The following is an 18668-nucleotide window of genomic DNA, read 5'->3' as shown; positions in this document are numbered from 1 at the left end:
ATTGCGGTCGCTACTGGAGCCTCGTCCGATTGGTCCGGAGACCCAAAATTACCTACGTGGTAGGACTTGGTGCCGGGACTTTTCCCGGGCTTAACGAGGTCGGTAGCGACGAGACCGACCTAACCGGACTTTGGGTGCCGGTGGTGGAAATTCCAACCTAACCGGACTTATTACAAATAAATTCTAACTATTACAAATTTTCCTAGGTACAAGCCCATAACCTATACAATTTGTAATTGGGCCTATACAATTTACTATCTAAAACGCCTCGGCCCACTTTAAATTTATGGGCCTGACTAGTCTAATTTAGACTTATTACAAATAAATATTACAATTTCTGCTGGACAGGGTGGGCGGCGGCTTGACGAAGAGTCGAAGAGAATGATGAGGAACCTTCTGATGAAGATGAGATCCGATGGCGTAGCGCCTCTATTGCATGCAATGGACAGAACAGTCACAGTTGCCGGATCAGTCTGCATGCAGCGGCGGCTTCCAGTTAACTCCCGAACTTCCTTCAAACGATTTTTTTCCTCTGCTTTTGCCTTGATCTCATACATCAACAGACCAAGAACGGTGAAAGTGAAACAAGAAGCAGATTAGTAGAATGGTTGTGGTATCAACCTGACAGCTTGAACACCTAGGTTTGAACTCTCCTCCATTTCCAGAATCTCTCCCTTGCTTTTTCTTTGAATGCCGGAACGTAGCTTCTTGCCACGGCCCCCACAGACGGCGCCATCTGATAATACTAATTCACCCGGATGTCGGTTGTATGTACTAAATGTATATATATGTAGAAGAATATAGAAGAACAAGAAGCAAGAACACAAGAAAATAGCTCAAATCCCTCTTTTATTAATGTTGTTCTTGTTGTTTTAAGAGAGAAGGGAGAGGGAGCCGAGAGAGAAAGCTCATGGCTCCAAATGGGAAAAGATCCCCTCTTTTAGAGGGCTAGAAGCCTTTTTTATAGAGCCACCGAGGTGGCGGGTTTGACCCATCTCGGGTTTGACCCGTCACCTTTGACCCCGAGCCGTAGACCAAGACCCGAACCGCTCGACCCGACCCGACTATACACGGACCGGGGGTATATAACTTATCATAAAGCCCCCACAGCCCGTGCTCTGACGACGAGTTAACGAGGAAAGGTTCGGGCTGGAAAAACAGGTTACACGGTCCGTGACATATGCCGGTTGCCTCTTTAAAAAAACCTTAGGCTAATCAAAAAACCCAGTGGGAAAAACTTTAGCCAAGGGAAAAAGAGTACAACGCTAAACACAGTCTAGTGGACCGAAAGGGAACGCCCGACCCAGTGGTCGGACTTCAACGCAACTTGCGAAAGGTCGAGCCCAACCGGTTCAAAGACCGGATGGGCACGACTAGGATCAGGAGATCTATCTAACCAACTACGGGGTTGGATTCACTTACGACCGAGAGATCGGATCTATTCGGGTGAAGACGCTACTCGGGCGAAACTAAAAAGCGTTCGGGCGAAAAGAACGTGTTTCGACCGTTTTGACCGACGAACGCGCTACTCGGGCCAGCGCAGCCCCCACTCCCGCAGGTGCAAGAATCGCCAGCACAAGGGAGTGGATACGACAGGTTGCCGATCGGGAAAAGACATCGCGGTCGGGAAATACCTCGATCGGTTCCACGATGCGAGTGCACCCGGCCACAACTACTACGTCGATGGTCGGGAACGATATTGCTAACGAGCGGTACAAACATATCGCTAAAAAAAGCGGTAAAACATCGCACAAAGAAGGTAAACACATCGCTGAAAAGCGGCATCGCTGAAAAGCGACATCCCTAAGAAGCGGGGTAAATACATAGCGCGGCATCGCCCAAAGGCGGTATATACATCGCTGAAAAAGCGGCATCGCTAAGAAGCGGGATAAATACATCGCGCGGCATCGCCTAAAAGCGGAAACAACATCGCTAAAACGCGGCATCGCTAAGAGGCGGAATAAATCGCACGGCATCGCCTAAAAGCGGAAACAACATCGCTAAAACGCGGCATCGCTAAGAGGCGGAATGCATCGCTAAGAAGCGGAATACATCGCTGAAAAGCGGCATCGCTAAGAAGCGGTATCACCCGGTATAACCGGACTCATAGCCCCGGTGGTGGCAATGCCGACCTAACCGGTTATAGAGTTCCAGTGGTGGCGTGGCCAACCTAACTGGTCTGTAGAAACACCGGAGGCGGCAACGCCAACCTATTCGGTCTAACAAGGCGCGTGGCTCACTTTCCCTTCTCGTCGGAGGTGGTAGTGCCGACCTGCTCGAGGTGGAAAAGCGCGTTGGACGACCGGGCTAATAGCCTCCAGGCGACCCCCACGCCAGCATCGCAGAGTGCCAGTGGTGGCGAGGCCAACCTAACTTACCGGCACCCCAAGCCCGGTTAGGTTGGTATTCCCACCACCGGCACTTAGAGCCCGGTCAGGTTGGCCTAGCCACCATCGGCATTGTTAAGCCCGGAAAAATCCCGGCACCAAGTCTTACCACGTAGGCAATTTTGGGTCTCCGGACCAATCGGACGAGGCTCTAGCAGCGACCGCAATGTCGTTAAACTATTTTCCGGTTAAAGCCGACACTTTTTTCCGGTTAAAGCCGGCGAGGGCAATAGCCCGACAGCGAGACCACGCCCTGAGTTCGCCGGCCGTTAATTCCACTGCCACACGCCCTTATATTTAAGTGCATCCGACAGTGGGGGGCTGGACAGGGTGGGCGGCGGTCGTTTTAGGAGCGGGCGGGTCAAATCGTCTGCTCGGGTAACATACTGATATGTGGGTCGCCTGAGGCCATGCGCCCGGTCGGCTTACTGGTATGTGGGTCGCCTGAGGCCATGTGCCCGGTCGGCCTTGAGTGGCCGGTTCAACCCGTCTGCCCGGATAAGGCGATGCTGGCGTGGGGGTCGCCTGGAGGCTTTTAGCCCGGTCGTCCAACGCGCTTTTCCACCTCGAGCAGGTCGGCATTGCCACCTCCAACGAGAAGGGAAAGTGAGCCACGCGCCTTGTAAAATTATATTGTAGTTTAATCCTGAGTTATAAGATTGCTTGCTCATGTAGGTGACAGGGTGGGCGGCGGTCGTTTGAGGAGCGGCCGGGTCAAATCGTCTGCTCGGATAACATACCGATATGTGGGTCGCCTGAGGCCATATGCCCGGTCGGTTTACTGGTATGTGGGTCGCCTGAGGCCATGTGCCCTCGTTTCCCGATCGGCAACCCGTCGTATCCACTCCCTTGTGCTGACGATTCTCGCACCTACGGGAGTCGGGCTTCTGCTCCATAAACCAGGGCGAAAGGTGTCTCCAAAGTAGCCTCTCTCGGGGTCGTCCGATAAGTCCATAATACATATGGCAACTCATCGGCCCAACTACGACCGGCCGAGTGTAGCTTCTTATTCAGACCTTCCAAAATCGTCCGGTTAGCATTTTCAACCTGCCCATTTCCCTGCGGGTAAGCCACCAACGACCAGACGTGGGTCGTCCCGATCGTGGCCAAGAAGTTTTGGAAGTATTGGCTTACGAAATGACGGCCATTGTCGCTGATGAGATGCACAGGCACGCCAAAGCGGGAAATTACATTGCGCCAAAAGAACCGAGCACACTGCTGAGATGTGATCGTGGCTAACGGCTCGGCTTCAATCCACTTGGAGAAGTAATCGATGGCGACAATCACGAACTTTCTCCGACCGGAGAGCTGTGGGAAGGGGCCCAAGATGTCTACCCCCCACCTAGCAAAGGGAATTGCGCGATGTATTTTGCCTCTTAGCGATGCCGTGCTTTAGCGATGTTGTTTCCGCATTTAGGCGATGCTGCGTGATGTATTCCGCCTCTTAGCGATGCCGCGTTTTAGCGATGTTGTTTTCGCTTTTAGGCGATGTCGTGCGATTTATTCCGCCTCTTAGCGATGCCGCGTTTTAGCGATGTTGTTTCCGCTTTTAGGCGATGCCGCGCGATGTATTTATCCCGCTTCTTAGCGATGACGCTTTTTCAGCGATGTATATACCGCCTTTGGGCGATGCCGCGCTATGTATTTACCCCGCTTCTTAGCGATGTCGCTTTTCAGCGATGCCGCTTTTCAGCGATGTGTTTACCTTCTTTGTGCGATGTTTTACCACTTTTTTTAGCGATATGTTTGTACCGCTCGTTAGCGATATCGTTCCCGACCGTCGACGTAGTAGTTGTGGCCGGGTGCACTCGCATCGCGGAACCGGTTGAGGTATTTCCCGACCGCGATGTCTTTTCCCTATCGGCAACCCGTCGGGGTCTTCCGATCCTTAGCCTCCTCTTTGAGTATGGTATTCACCCGGGAAGACTGACCGGAGTCACGTCTGTTGACCGCTCGGGTGTAACACTTCCGGGCGGATTGGACGTCGCCGCGGACTACACCGACCCCATTCGGGGTGGGGAATTTCATGCACAGGTGGGGCATAGAAATTATCCCACCGATCTTCATAATGTCAGGTCGGCCCAAGATAATGTTGTGGACGCAATGGAGGTTGACCACAACAAACTCTAGCTCCGTCTTGATCGACTTCGGGGATGTTCCGATCTCAACCGGGAGCGTTATATTTCCTTCGGGGTAAACAAGAGCCCTGGTAAAACCCGACAGTGGTACACCGACCGGAGTCAGCTCCTTCCTGTCAAGTCCCAGCTTCTCGAACACGTCCAAATAAAGGACGTTCACACTGCTGCCAGTGTCCACCACAACCCTCTGGACGTCCGTCCCTTTCACATCAATCGTGACCACGAGCGCCTCCATGCCATGGTCACCGCTGCTAGGTTGATCTCCAAGGGTGAAAGTTATGGGCTCCATCTTTTGCCTCTTCCCGGTCTCCCGGGAATCCACTATAGCGACCGGTTAATTACTCCTCGGTCGGGAAGCGTCTTCCAATCCACCAAAAATGACGTGGATGGTCGGCTTTCCTGCTGGTCGGCTGCTAGACGGAGGGTCAGGGTCCCGGCGGTCATCTCGACGACCATCTCTTCGATCGTCTCTTCGGTCCTGACCTGACCGATCGGAGCGTCCATCTCGATCAGAGCGATCGGAACGGTGATGGGAACGCCGGTGATCTCTCCGATCGGTGTTCCTCTTGGGGTCTTCTCTCCTCCCCACACACTTGTCCAACTTCCCCAGATTGAGCAAATCCTCCAATAGTTGGCGCAAGTGGGTACACTCTTCAATGTCATGCCCGGCACATCGATGATAAGCGCAATGCTTACTCTTGTCGGGGCCGTCTCGATCGGGATGGGGGAGTTTGATGAGATTGCGGGACTGGGCGTACTGCATGGCCTCCGCTGCGGATCGGTTCAGGGCCGTAAAATCACCAGGCCTGGTGCGGGATCGGGGATGGTCATCACCCGATCGGTGTTCCGCCCGGCCGGCCGGTTTACGGGACGAAGACCTAACCTCCTGCGAGCGCTTTACGGCATTCGCCTCGCCGGCGTTGGCATAATCTGTGACCCTTCGAAGGGCCTCCTCATATGTGGCCGGGGGGTGTAAAATGAAGTCTTGGTACAAATAACCCGCCCGGAGGGAGATGTGAAGCATATGGGTGGCGGTCGCATCATCCATGGGCTCGACCTCCCCGACCACCGCCTTCCACTTGACGAGGAAGTCGGTCAAGCTCTCCCCTTTAAGCTACTTGGCCTTCTCCAGATACATATAGGGCTTCCTCACCACCTTGGTAGTGATGAACTTCCTCACGAACTTGATCGCCAAGGTATCAAACTTGTCGATCGAGCCCGGCTGCAAGGTTCGGAACCATTCCGCCGCTCGACCGGTAAGCGTGGAATAAAAATCCCTACACAATACGGCGTCTGATACGCCCTTCAGCATCATATTGCTGTAGAAGTCGTTAACATGGGCCTCGGGGTCCGTCCGGCCATCGTAACTCTTCTCTTCAGAAACCTTTAAATCAAGCGGGTAAGGCTGAGCCATCACTGCCGCTGTAAAAGGCGTCTGGTGTAGGGTCGATTGGTCGACCGGGGGTGTTGCAGGGTGCGCGTTTCTGAATTGCGCAAACTCCGCCTGGAAGTTGTAGAGTAATCCTCGGGTCTCGTTGAGCTCGGCGGCTTGGGCAGCTTGGGCTGCATCCCGAGCGCCTCGTTGTCGGTGAGATCTCGACCCGCTATGCCCGGATGAAGCCTCCTGGCTGGCTTCTTGCATTTGTACGTCTTCTTGCTGGCGATTCGGGTCTTGGGGCCCCAAACGTTGCCGCATCTCCGGTCGAAGACGATCAAAAACTGGCGCTCGGGTAACTTCTTCGGGGTCCTCCACTTGGGTGGGAACCTCGGCTGCTTGCTGGGCCTGCCGTGGTGCCTCCATCGCATCAGCACCCCCAGACCCCAACCGCGAACGAGCCGAGCGTCGAGCCCGGGAAGCGGACTGATGCTGCGGCTCTACCTGTGCGGCCGGGTAAACTGGAGGGGCGGCGGTTGGAGCCGTGTACGCAGGCGTATATGGTGGATAGCCAACCGGGGGCGTGTAGTACATCGGTTGGCCAGGCCAATACCCATACGGCGGAGGTGGGACCGGGTATGGATACTGGCCGGGATACATCATCGGCTGTTGTGGATATGGCTGACCGGGTGTTGGGTACCCCGGTTGAATGTAGTTCACCGGCTGTTGGGCGGCCGGGTATGTGTTGGATGGATGCGGTGGTGAGAGATTGAGGTTGATGTCCATGGTCTGACCTTGTTGTTGCGTTGCCTGGTGGTCGGATGAACTGGCTGCATCCGCCTGGTCGTCAGCAAAAAGGTTTTGTGCCCACGGATACATTGTTGATGAAGGACTGGGTGCTCGTCAAGACGTTTGCTTTCTTGCACGGGTCCCCACAGACGGCGCCAAAATGATACTGCTAATTACTACGTAAGCAATAATTAAACAAACCCAAGACCAAATAAAGCAAGTAAATATTTCTATTGATTACGGTGAAGGCCCTAAGCACAATCTACTTGGTTGCTCTGAGTACCGATTGACTGCGGTCGGGATTCTCTAACAACAACCTATCGATCGTCCAAAAGTCCCCTACATTGTAGCTACTGTGGGTATTTATAGCCACTGCGCCGGAGACACAAATCCGGTCGTTCGGCATGCTCTCCACGTAGCCACCACGTGTCATCCTCCCGGGTGCCCTATCTGTCGTCGCAAGGAGCCGCCACGTGTCCTTTGTCAGCTCTCTCGCCAAAGGGCTACCGTTCGGTAGTCGACACTGCCGCTCGGGCGATTCCCGGTCGGACCCCGACCAGGTTCTTCACAAGAAGCCCGACCTGTTACCTGCAAAGCCAAGAAGAAAAAGACAAAGGCACACCAGCCGGGTAAAATTATGTCGGTCGGGGTATTCCCTACCACTTTTGAATTAGTATTTTCCACCTATAAATACAAATTGTACTTTCATTTGCACTCTATATTGTTCTTTGGTTCATGATTTCATTTGATTTCAAAGTTTTATATGGTTGTTTCTGAATGCATCCTGCAAAGCTAGGGGCTCAAATCTCATAGTTCATTTCAAGGTAATATTATGATTCTGATAGGTGTAAACTATGTTCACATTTTCATCTTTATTTTGATTTGTTAGGTGTTTGTATATCAGGATATGTTGTTACATTGTGTCCAAATGTATGTTTAGTTACTGGTGTAAATGTATGTATATTTGGGGTATATGTTATTTGATTTTGACATTTTTTTCTTTAAATACTCTGAGATCAAAGTGTTGCATTCTGCATGTTGGATTGGTTGTTTTCTTCAATTAATTGTGATTTTTTGTGTTGTGGTTACCTGATTAAAAAGCAAGACCTCTAGCCTACTGTGAATGGGTTTCGACAAAAAGAAATTGAGGAGGAAGAGGCTTGGTAACAGAACCCTATTGGTTTAGTTTTTATGGAAGAGCGTAGAGATGCGATCGAGGATGATAACGACGGTGATTTTGATAATTTTGTAAGATTTTATGAAACTTAGAGTTAGTATGTTGAGTTCGAGATTTGTACATGTCATTCAAGTTTTTATATATTTTTTTTAACAAGCAGCGTTAAGGGTTTACGTGGTTCGTTGGGCAAACAGCAATCAAGCAAAAGCTAAATTGAATTGAGGGGTAAAGACGTTGTAGATAGAGGCCATTTCTCATCCTACTTTGCCTTTTTCTAAAGAGAGTGGAAATGTGAGGGTGAGGAAAGAGAAAAAGGAAATTGAGAGATTTTTTTTTTTTTAACCAGTAGTTTCTATGTTTTTCTTAAACAAATTTATAATTGTAAATTTATATTAATAAATGTTTATTGTAAATTTATACTAATACAATGTAATAGAGTCAGTAGCATTAAAAAATGATTATTAAGACAAGTATAATTTATTTTATATTGTGGATACATTACTTTTAAAGTGATGTGAAATTGAGGCCCACTTTTGAATGTTGATTGGATTTTCAGGGATGTAGTGTGAATAGTAGATGATGTGCAAATGGGATGATGTGGAAATGAGATTATTTTTTAGAGTGGGAGATATTTGCAAGGATAAGTTCAGCACTAAACTTTGTCTAATAATTATTTATTATTTAATAATAATAATAATAATAATAATAATAATAATAATAATAATAATAATTGGTCAAATGAGATTAGCAATATGAATACATTTATTGTGTTTACATTTATTGGTAAAGTTTTATATTAAATCATTACTTTCTAATATAATGATTTAATATTGAAAGCGACAAGAACGTCAAAGATTTGCCCCATGATATATGTTAAGCTGCCCTATATTCGTGAAAGGGATGCACAACCACAATCAACCTACACGAGCTGCCCTACCCGGACTGTGGCGGCGCCGGAAAATGGAGAATGTCGAATTCGATCCCAGCCAGAACGTCAGAACACTACGGATCGGAGACTGGTCTGGGAATTATTCCCAGAAATCGGCCAAAGATGTGAGAATCGTGAGTCTACGGTGCCTTGTGTGACAGTCAATTTCAAGGAGAATTGTCTTATTGTGAAAATATCAAAATGGGATTGGGGCAATTTAGTGAGGACAGAAGAGAGAGTCTCGCTGATCGGGCGTTTTGTGGGAGAACGACCGACTCTGGATTCTCTTAGGGCTAATCTACGAACTGCGTTGCGACTGGAAGGGGATCTCCAGGTGGGATCCTTAAATTGGAGAAACATCCTCCTTCGTTTCTCATCTGAAATTGATTGTAAAAAATCTTGGAAGTGGAACCAGATAGCGATTGGAGGCAGTCGACTATGGCTTTCGCGATGGAGGCCGGAGCAGAACATCAATCCAGGCCGTGATTCCCCCTTCGCTCTGGTATGGTTTCAATTGCCCCTACTACCTGTGCATTTGTTTGATTTTGAGGTGTTATCCCGCATATGTGAGCCGATCGGAGAACTTGTTGAACTAGATTCGGCCACAATATGACGGTCTAGACCACGTGTAGCAAGGGTTAGAATAGAAATTGATGCATCTAAGCCTATTATTGATCGTGTGTGGATTGATTATGTTGGTGAAGGAGGAAGGGTGGATGGATTTTGGCAGAAATTTGAGGTGGAAAGAAAGCCAAATTTCTCTTCTATGTGTGGTCGGTTTGGTCACTTGCAGAGGGACTGCAGGCGTAGGGGAGAGGCTGAAGAAAGGGTGACTCGGCCGGTTAGATTGAGAAAGAGTGTGGAATCTGTTGTGAATGAGGATAGACAGGATGTTGCTGAGTGTTGCCCAGAAACTGTTCGACGAGTTGTCGAAGAGGGCCAGGTCATGGAAGATATGAAAGACGAGACTGCCATGGGCCTCAAGGAAGCTGAGCAAGCAGTCTTAAAGCTAAAGAAACATGATGGCAAACCGGAGACCTCAGCTAGACAAAGGCTGGTTTGGCTTCTATAGCTGATGAAATAATAATGGAAGCAGCTGTGGGGCTACTTGATGAAATAGCTGATAAAGTTCTTCAAGAAGATGGACTGAATAAGTCTAGAAACAAGGCTAGGGTGGAAAACTTTGGTTTGAAAATAAATAATGAGAAAGAAGGCATTCGCAAGAAAGATATTGAGCTACCCGGAGCTGCAAAGAATATAAGGGAAGTTGAGTCTTTGACAAGGGGCAATGCTGAGGAGAGACAGAGCTCATCTAAGGAAAAATCTGCTAATAAGGAGCCTAAAGTGGTGAAAACTGAATACAAGGGTGATACAACATCAAGCTCCTGTTGTGAGAAGCCTAAAACCATGACTGAAATATCCATGAAGGACCTATGTAATATCATTGGAAATTTGAACACAAGAAAGAGCAAAAATGCCAGAAAGTCTGTAAGTTTTGGAAATTCTGACACTTCCTCCTTTGAAAGCTCAGACAGCTTGAAAGACCTAACAATTTCTCAGGATGCTCTAAGCTCTAGCCTAGCCTTAAGTTTTAATACTTGGGCAGATGAACTACTTGTAACACCCCCATTTTCCAAAACCTAAATCTGAGAAAATTTTAATTTTTTCCTTTTATTTAATTATAAAACATTGTTTAAATTGCGGAAGCTAAAAACAAAACGAGGGAATAGGGCATGCTACCGCCACGTTTAGATATGATATCTGAACGCACAGGCTAAAACCAATACTACTAAAACAACCCATAATTTATACTATTACAGTGAATTAAATACAATTGTCTAAATTATCTAATAAATTATAAAACTCCAAAGATTAATCGAAATGGGTGAAAATTGCTCTCATGTTTCAAATGTCATTCAAGATGTACCTGCAAAATAATTAAAGAATAGAAAACAAAGAAACACACAGATTCAGCATTAAGTTTGTAAGATCTACTTCACCCTGTAAAACATTTTTGCACATAGCACATAGGAGCAGATAATTGGCATATAACATAAACCCAACCCTTTAAACATTTAATCTTTTCTTATCAATAGAGCATAATCATATACAACATAACTCAAATATGAAATACTCAGAATTTCCAACAACCACAATTTCCCAACAATACTCATAATTTTTAATACCAAATCAGTAGTTCTCACAATCGATATTTTAGGAAACTTTCAAAAGTAATATATTTTTTTCCATCATGGAGGAACACCAATCTCAATGCAATGGGCAGGGTCTTGTTTCATCAAGTCCTAGTGAACAGTAATCACTCTACTGGACACTACACAAAATCCCATTCAATCTCAAATAATGTGCAGGGTCTTAATTATTTATGCCCTAGTGAACAGTAATAACTTTACTGAACACTACGCAGAAATCCCATTTAAACCAACCAAATAATGGGCATGGTCTTCTTCAATAAGCCCTAGTGAACAGTACTCACTCTACTGAACACTACGCAAAAATCCCATTAAGACCCTGCCCATTATTTGAGATTGAATGGGATTTTGTGTAGTGTTCAGTATGGTGATTACTGCTCACTAGGGCTTTGATGAAACAAGACCCTGCCCATTGCATTGAGATTGGTGCTCCTCCATGTTGGAAAAAAATATATTTCTTTTGAAAGGTTCCTAAAATATCTATTGTGAGAACTATTGATTTGGTATTAAAAATTGTGAGTATTGTTGGGAAATTATGGTTGTTGGAATTTCTGAGTATTTCATATTTGAGTTATGTTTCTGTATGATTATGCTTTATTGATAAGAAAAGATTAAATGTTTAAAGGGTTTATATTATATGCCACTTATCTGCTCCTATGTGCTATGTGCAAAAATGTTTTACGGGGTGAAGTAGATCTTACAAGCTTAATGCTGAATTTGTGTGTTTCTTTGTTTTCTATTCTTTAATTGTTTTTGCAGGAACTCTTGCATGAGCATTGGGCATGAGAATGAGCGAACCACCTAGAGATATTATTTATTAGTTAGACAGTTGAATTGTTAGTTATTTTTGTACTAGTACATATCTTGAGTTGTTTATTGCAAGTTGTAAATTTAACCTTAGCACTTAGGTTGTTGGTTGCCTAAGTGTGACGGTAACACCCATTTTCTTTTTGATTAGTTAATGCTTCCGCTATGAGTTTAGTAAATTGTAAATTAAGGAAAAAAATTTTAAGGAAATTTTGGATATGAAAATTGGGGTGTTACAAGTTAATAGCTAAAGCAAAAGGAAATAAGGATGAAGCTATGGTCCAAACTGTGGAGGAGGCAAGACAAGAGGTTATAGCCTTCTTCAAGGCTGCTCTTGTAGAGATGGTAGGAATATGATGACAAATCAGAGAACTTGATTCAAAAAGCAACAGATATCTTCATCAATAGAATGGCCACTACAAGAAAAATGCGCATAGACAACGGTTAATAACCGTTGTCGTAGGGGTATAATTTCTGTTGTTGAAGCCGGTGTTGTTGTAAGTCCCGCGCATAGACAACGGTTTTTTAACCGTTGTCTTTTCTAGAAACAACAACTGTTTTTTAACCGTTGTCTATTAAGTGTTGTTGAAGCCGGTGTTGTTGTAAGTCACGCACATAGACAACGGTTAATAACCGTTGTCTTTTCTAGAAACAACAACGGTTTTTTAACCGTTGTCTATTAAGTGTTGTTGAAGCCGGTGTTGTTATATGTCACACACATAGACAACGGTTAATAACCGTTATCTTTTCTAGAAACAACAACGGTTTTTTAACCGTTGTCTATTAAGTGTTGTTGAAGCTAGTGTTGTTGTAAGTCACGCACATAGACAACGGTTAATAACCGTTGTCTTTTCTAGAAACAACAACAGTTTTTTAACCGTTGTCTATTAAGTGTTGTTGAAGCCGGTGTTGTTGTATGTCACGCACATAGACAACGGTTAATAACCGTTGTCTTTTCTAGAAACGACAACGGTTTTTTAACCGTTGTCTATTAAGTGTTGTTGAAACTGGTGTTGTTAAAAGTCACGAACATAGACAACGGTTTTAAACCGTTGTCATTTCTTCCAAAGACAACGGTTTTTGACCCGTTGTCAATTCAATGTTGTTGAAACTAGTGTTGTTAAAAGTGATGCACATAGACAATGGTTTTTAACTGTTGTCTTTTCTTTAAAAGACAACAGTTATAAACTGTTATCTATTGTGTGTTGTTGAAATTGCTGTTGTTAAAAGTTACACCCATAAACTGTTGTCTTTTGTAGAAAAGACAACAGTTTCAAACTGTTGTCCATTGTAAAATAGACAACTTTTAACCGTTGTCTCAACTCGTTTTTAACCTGCTTAAATTTTAATCATATAAAAAAAAATAGAAGCATTTATCCATTCACCATGGCCAAGTGTAGTTACATTGCACAAGCTAAGCAAGGTTCATAATAACAAGTCAAAATACTGAGCATGACCAATTCTAATCAAATCATCATCCAAGTCATAATACTACAAAAAACAATTCTGATCCACGAACCAAGTCTAAATGATCACAACGTCAAATCATACCTACTCTATATAACTTGATAGAATATCGGCCCATTCTGAACGCACCAGATCAATAACCGCTTTGTCATAATCAACTTGTTGGAACTACATGTAAATAGTGAGTAAATAAATTAGTATAGATATAATAAATTTGTAAAATAATTATATGATTTTTGACAAGACAATGACAACAACAAAAAGATTAACAGATACTTAAAAAACATGCAAAATATTATTATAAGAAATAACAAACAATAATCATTGAGAGCGCCACAGGTCCCAAATAAGGGTTCTTCTGTATATGTTTACGGTCTTTATCTCCTCATATTTAACTATTAGATATGTTTACAAGATATGCCAATTGGGGAATATCTTTATTTACTTTCTTCCATCATCCTTGAATAAAAAACAGGCTACTTGTTTGCCCGTTGCCTTCTATTCTCATCTCTAAGAAAAAGGCTACAGGAACAAAATCCAATTGATAAATGTCTACCCTTTATCCAGTTTCTATAGAAAATTTCAAGGAAAGGGCTACTAAGCACAGAATTTGTTACTTTTTTCTTGTACGAGAAAGCAAATCCCACAAAAGATGAATCACTGAAGGCTTAAAGTCAAGTGTAAGGCCATAGTTTTACCCCCAAGGTTAGTAAAGCACTAAAAAACCGTTTCCCATGCACTAAAAGCAGTGTCAAAGAATAAAATTTTTGGAATTCAAATAGAAATTTGAAGGGTGCAGATATTGTAGAACAAATAATAAAGCAATTATATAAGTAATTTTTTTATAACTAATGGTGGCAAGTATTGGAAACAAACCTCCTTAATTTGCTTTAGAAGGGACTCAACCTTGTCACTCACAGATGCCCGAGCTCCAGTAACTCCAACCGAGCTCACCTATAATTTGAAACAATAAACAATAAGTTTTTCTTGCAAAAAAACTTACATGTATCATCAAAAGTAATCATTTTCCGTGACACTATTAGAGTAGAATAAACCAGTTTATCATAAGTATTATTGGCGATGATTAATGACTTAGAGCTCTATTTGAAATTAAGCAATGTTTAGATTGTTGAAATAAATATAAAAATATTTAAAATTCTGCTATAGAAGACCAAAATGACACCATAGGTAGTGCATAAAGGAGGTTAGAAAATACTCATACCTTTGCAAGGATGAGAGTTGTTAAACTATAAGATTAAGATACAAATGTCATTGAGTAAGTATGAGGAGGTGAATTCATAAGCAATTTACCTTGCTCAATGAACACAGAGAGGCCAAAATCAGTTGCCTTCAAGGTAGCATTTTCAGCTTTATTAGACAGCAAGAAATTCTCTGGCCTTATTCTTCGCATCAGCATCTCTATGGCTCTGCAATTCACCTGTCAATGTTATGTGCTTCATATGGAGTTCATTTAGAGTCTGCCTTAGGTTTTTAACTTCCATCTTCAATTCATGGGATGACTCTGCAGGGATCAATCCTGATAGAAAATCAGAAATTAGATAAAGGAGACGGGGAAAGAATGTGATTCAGCAGACAGAACTTTCCGCATTTCATGAATCAAGTAATCTAAATTAAAGTACTGCCTCCTCTGTCCCAACAAACTTTAATCAGCAAGAAAATGCATCAGAAATCTTATCAAAACTTGAGATAGATTAAGTGCCATCTAGCAAGATGATATCAAACTGCATCCCCAAAACTACAAGTGCCCAAACGGCCAAAAGTGTAGTGAGGATATTAATAAAACATTCAGAGCACAAATAATGAGCATTTCCCACAATAAACACATATAGCTAAATAATTACATCCAAGCACAGAACAGATACCATGTTATATTAATAGTGCAGAAAACAATGACATTTTACTAGATCCATAAAATAAATAATAATATCATCAAAACATATGAATTTTGTTTACAAGGAGGTAAACCATCCTAGGTTCTGTAAAGCAAATATCCAATTAAAGCCATTACTGAACAAAGTAACGAGGCACTCTCAGAGATGAACATCAACTCTCATAAAAAAGGAAATCAAAATATTTCTCTAGTTAACCTGCCTGCTGCAAGTTAGACAAATGCTTCACTATTTCTATCCTTTCATGGTGAAGATGCTTGAGCTCTAATAGTCGAAAGGAGGACTCATGAGAAATACCAAGTGACCAATACATTATAGAAGCATATATTTTGATTCGCGTAAATGAAGACCAATGTATTTCTTATCAGTTTTTTAATCCCAGAAAACATCAATTCAAGGGCATGGATATAAGAGTCATGACACAGAGGCAAACATAATATTTAATAACCCCAGTAATGTCACCAAAAAGGTCATTCCAGCTCATCCTAATACAGCCAAAGACATGTCTGTGTCCTCCAAGGATCCGTTCTCGAGTATCTGCAATGCTTGCAGAGTTTTGTAGTTCTTTTCTAGCAACGAAAGCACTGCCTTTTGTCTAAAAATTGCACCTATAGTTTTATTCTTCCTATTGAAACAAATTCGAACTAAACCATCCCACTCCTTGAAGTTCAGGTTTTGAAACGGCTTCATTGGCTCAATTCTGACTACCGAAGAATCAACCTTGGGTGGAGGTCTGAAATTGTTTCTTCCTACCTTCAGAAGATGGGAGACTCGAGCTAACAGTTGAGTGTTGACAGAAAGGCGGCAATAAAGAGTATCGTCGGGCTGAGCAACAAGCCTCATGGCGAATTCCCTTTGAAACATAATAACTGCAGCCCTGAATAGTGGCCTATGAGACAGTAATTTGAAAGTAAGAGGAGATGAGATTTGGTATGGGATATTTGCCAAGCAGATGTCAAAGTATGGAAGATCACACTTGAGAACATCCCCTTGTATAATCTGGACCATAACAGTGCAAAAGGCAAACATTCTGCAAAGACACGGTTTGTTTGAAATGTAAATATTTCATTCCGATAAACCTTACAGAAATGGAGGCAGTAGCTTCAAATAAAGTAAGGCATAGCATATTAATGTTTACACAAAAAGAAATTGTTACTACAGGACTACATGAGTGAAAGTGAAATGACTATGGTTATTCATATGAAATAATTTAATTCCCTATCTTTTAGGTCCTGTTTGGTAACATAATTAGCTTATCAGCTAATTTTGGCTTGTTTTACCACTATTAGTTGTTTGACTTAGTTAAACAACCAATATAAATGTTTGACTGATTATCTTTTTGTAACAGCTTATTGCACCAAAGTAACTTTTCGATAAGCTTTTTGAGAAAATCATTTTACATATAATCAAGATCAACTATCAGCTAATATACCAAACATCTTTCTACAATCAACTAACGCTATCAACTAGTCAAACCCACTAACCCAATCAACTAATGATATCAACTACCCTAATCCACTAACCTAATCAACTAACAGCTATTTACCAAACACATCGTATGTTTTCATTGGGTAGTAATATATCCCACAGATTTATACACCCCAAAACAGGAAAAACTTTCTAAGATAGAAGACTTGATGGCCTCCTGTCATAACCCCTGTGTTTACTAGTGTCCTAACAAATCTTTCTTGGTGAGACTTGTGGAGAGAAGATGAATAAGCAAAAAGTATAGGCATTTACAATAAGAAATGATTAACAAGAGAAATGTTAAACACTTAAACTCCACTAGTCCCTAATTGACAGCTTGTTGTAGATTAACAATCTCCTCATTCCAACTATAGACAAAAATGAATTAATAGCTTTCTCATTCATAATGATTTAAGTATACTGTTACAAAATGAGTAGAATTTGCAGTTGAATAAGAGAAATTACATTTAGCTTACTAGGTGGAGTTCCTTGAAATCGCCGTTGCAACTCGAGAACCATACAAGGGTCAAGCTCGACAGCTATGACGGACTTTCCGGCTTCTAGAAGATTCTTATTCAAGTTACCAGTACTTGGACCGATTTCGAGGATGACATCGGTCGGTTTGATGCCAGATTTCTCGACGATTGTGTCAACTAACATAGGATTTTTCAGTATGTGCTGACCTTTGGACTTGTGAAATTGAATTCCGCCCTGGTAGTGAGGGTTTGCGCCGCCAGCTCCGGTGGAGCCACGGTGACTTTTTTCTTTGCATATCTTCCCTCCTACCATGGTGAATTCTTGTTATGATCCCAGCAGAGGAATGAAGAAGGAATCGAACAGGAATGCTGAAACGATGCCGCATGATAAAGAAACGGTTGAGTAGTTGGGCTATCAGCAAAACAACACCGTTCCAATAAGTGGCAGTTAGGCAAGTTATCCTACGACGTCGTTTGACGGTGGGAGTAGTTAGGCGGTTGGATATAAAAGTTGTTAGTTCGATTTGTGATGTATGAAAACACTTCAATGCAATTCTGAATTCTTCTCATCTTTCTCTCCTATTCTCTTCTCTTCTAAAATTCCCAAACCCTAGAATCGTTGCAAGTGGTATCAGAGCCCTCAAATGGAGGCACGACTGAACCAATTAGAGCTTGTGGTCGCCGATCTGAGCCTCCAAGTAGACTCACAACAGAAATCGACTCAGGAGCTAGTAGAAAAGCTGGTTGCTCAGTTGGATAACAGAATGAGCGATTGGAAGAATGAAATAGTGGAAAAGCTACGATTGAACCGTCCACAACCACCACTGATGAAACTTACTCCAGGCGGATCCTCTGTTAACGGAGTCAGGCAAGACACTCCAGCCGGTTCACTGCCAGGCCAAGCCGCACCACCAAGGAGAGCGGAAAAAGGTCCAGCTACTTCAGCACCAGTGGCTGGGATGGATGGATCGGATGATGAAGGGGAGTTGGAAGGATCTAATATGGCCAGAAGAGAGCAGTTCGCCATGATCCGGAGGCATGAACCAGGTCCTCCTATGATGAGGTATCGGTATGACTTTCCCCCTTTTGACTATGATCAACCACGATTGTGGATTAGTAGATGTGAAAGGTTTCTCTTGATGTCACATATCCCTAAAATTGAAGTTATGCATGTGCTTTATGTCAACCTAATTGGTAGAGTAGGGCTATGGTATGAGGGGTATTTGACTGGAATCGAAGGTCCTTTTGTGTGGTCACATTTTGCTGAGGCAGTATGTAGAAGTTTTGGGGAAGATAGTGGAGCAGTTATGGAGGATTTCACTATCCTTAGACAAACTGGAGGAGTTTTGGACTTCACAGATAAGTTTGAGGAGTTGAGAAGCCAGCTTGTCCAGAAACACCCCACACTCACTGATCTATATTTCCTAGAAGCTTACACTGCCAGGCTCAAACCAAACCTCAGATGTTTTGTGAAAACCATTCAGCCAAAAACCCTAGCATATGCCATGTGGTATGCCAAACAGTTTGAGAAAGGGTT

At 43.4% G+C, this 18668-nt stretch overlaps 1 protein-coding gene across 1 annotated transcript; it reads right to left on the bottom strand.

Moving 5' to 3' along the window:
- Nucleotides 1-15668: 15668 nt before the first annotated feature.
- On the bottom strand, nucleotides 15669-17444 carry LOC109189857 (ribosomal RNA small subunit methyltransferase-like). The gene is made up of 2 exons (XM_019340482.1): nucleotides 17121-17444; nucleotides 15669-16187 (listed from the first exon to the last, which is right to left on the bottom strand). The coding sequence occupies exons 1-2, from the start codon at nucleotides 17442-17444 to the stop codon at nucleotides 15669-15671; spliced, it is 843 nt and encodes a 280-aa protein (XP_019196027.1).
- Between the last annotated feature and the right edge of the window lie 1224 nt (nucleotides 17445-18668).

Source organism: Ipomoea nil, unplaced genomic scaffold (assembly GCF_001879475.1).
Source record: "Ipomoea nil cultivar Tokyo-kokei standard unplaced genomic scaffold, Asagao_1.1 scaffold1566, whole genome shotgun sequence".
Classification (NCBI taxonomy): Eukaryota; Viridiplantae; Streptophyta; class Magnoliopsida; order Solanales; family Convolvulaceae; genus Ipomoea; species Ipomoea nil.
The sequence above is the reverse complement of the archived record's forward strand: the minus strand, read 5'-3'. Positions and strand labels throughout refer to the sequence as shown.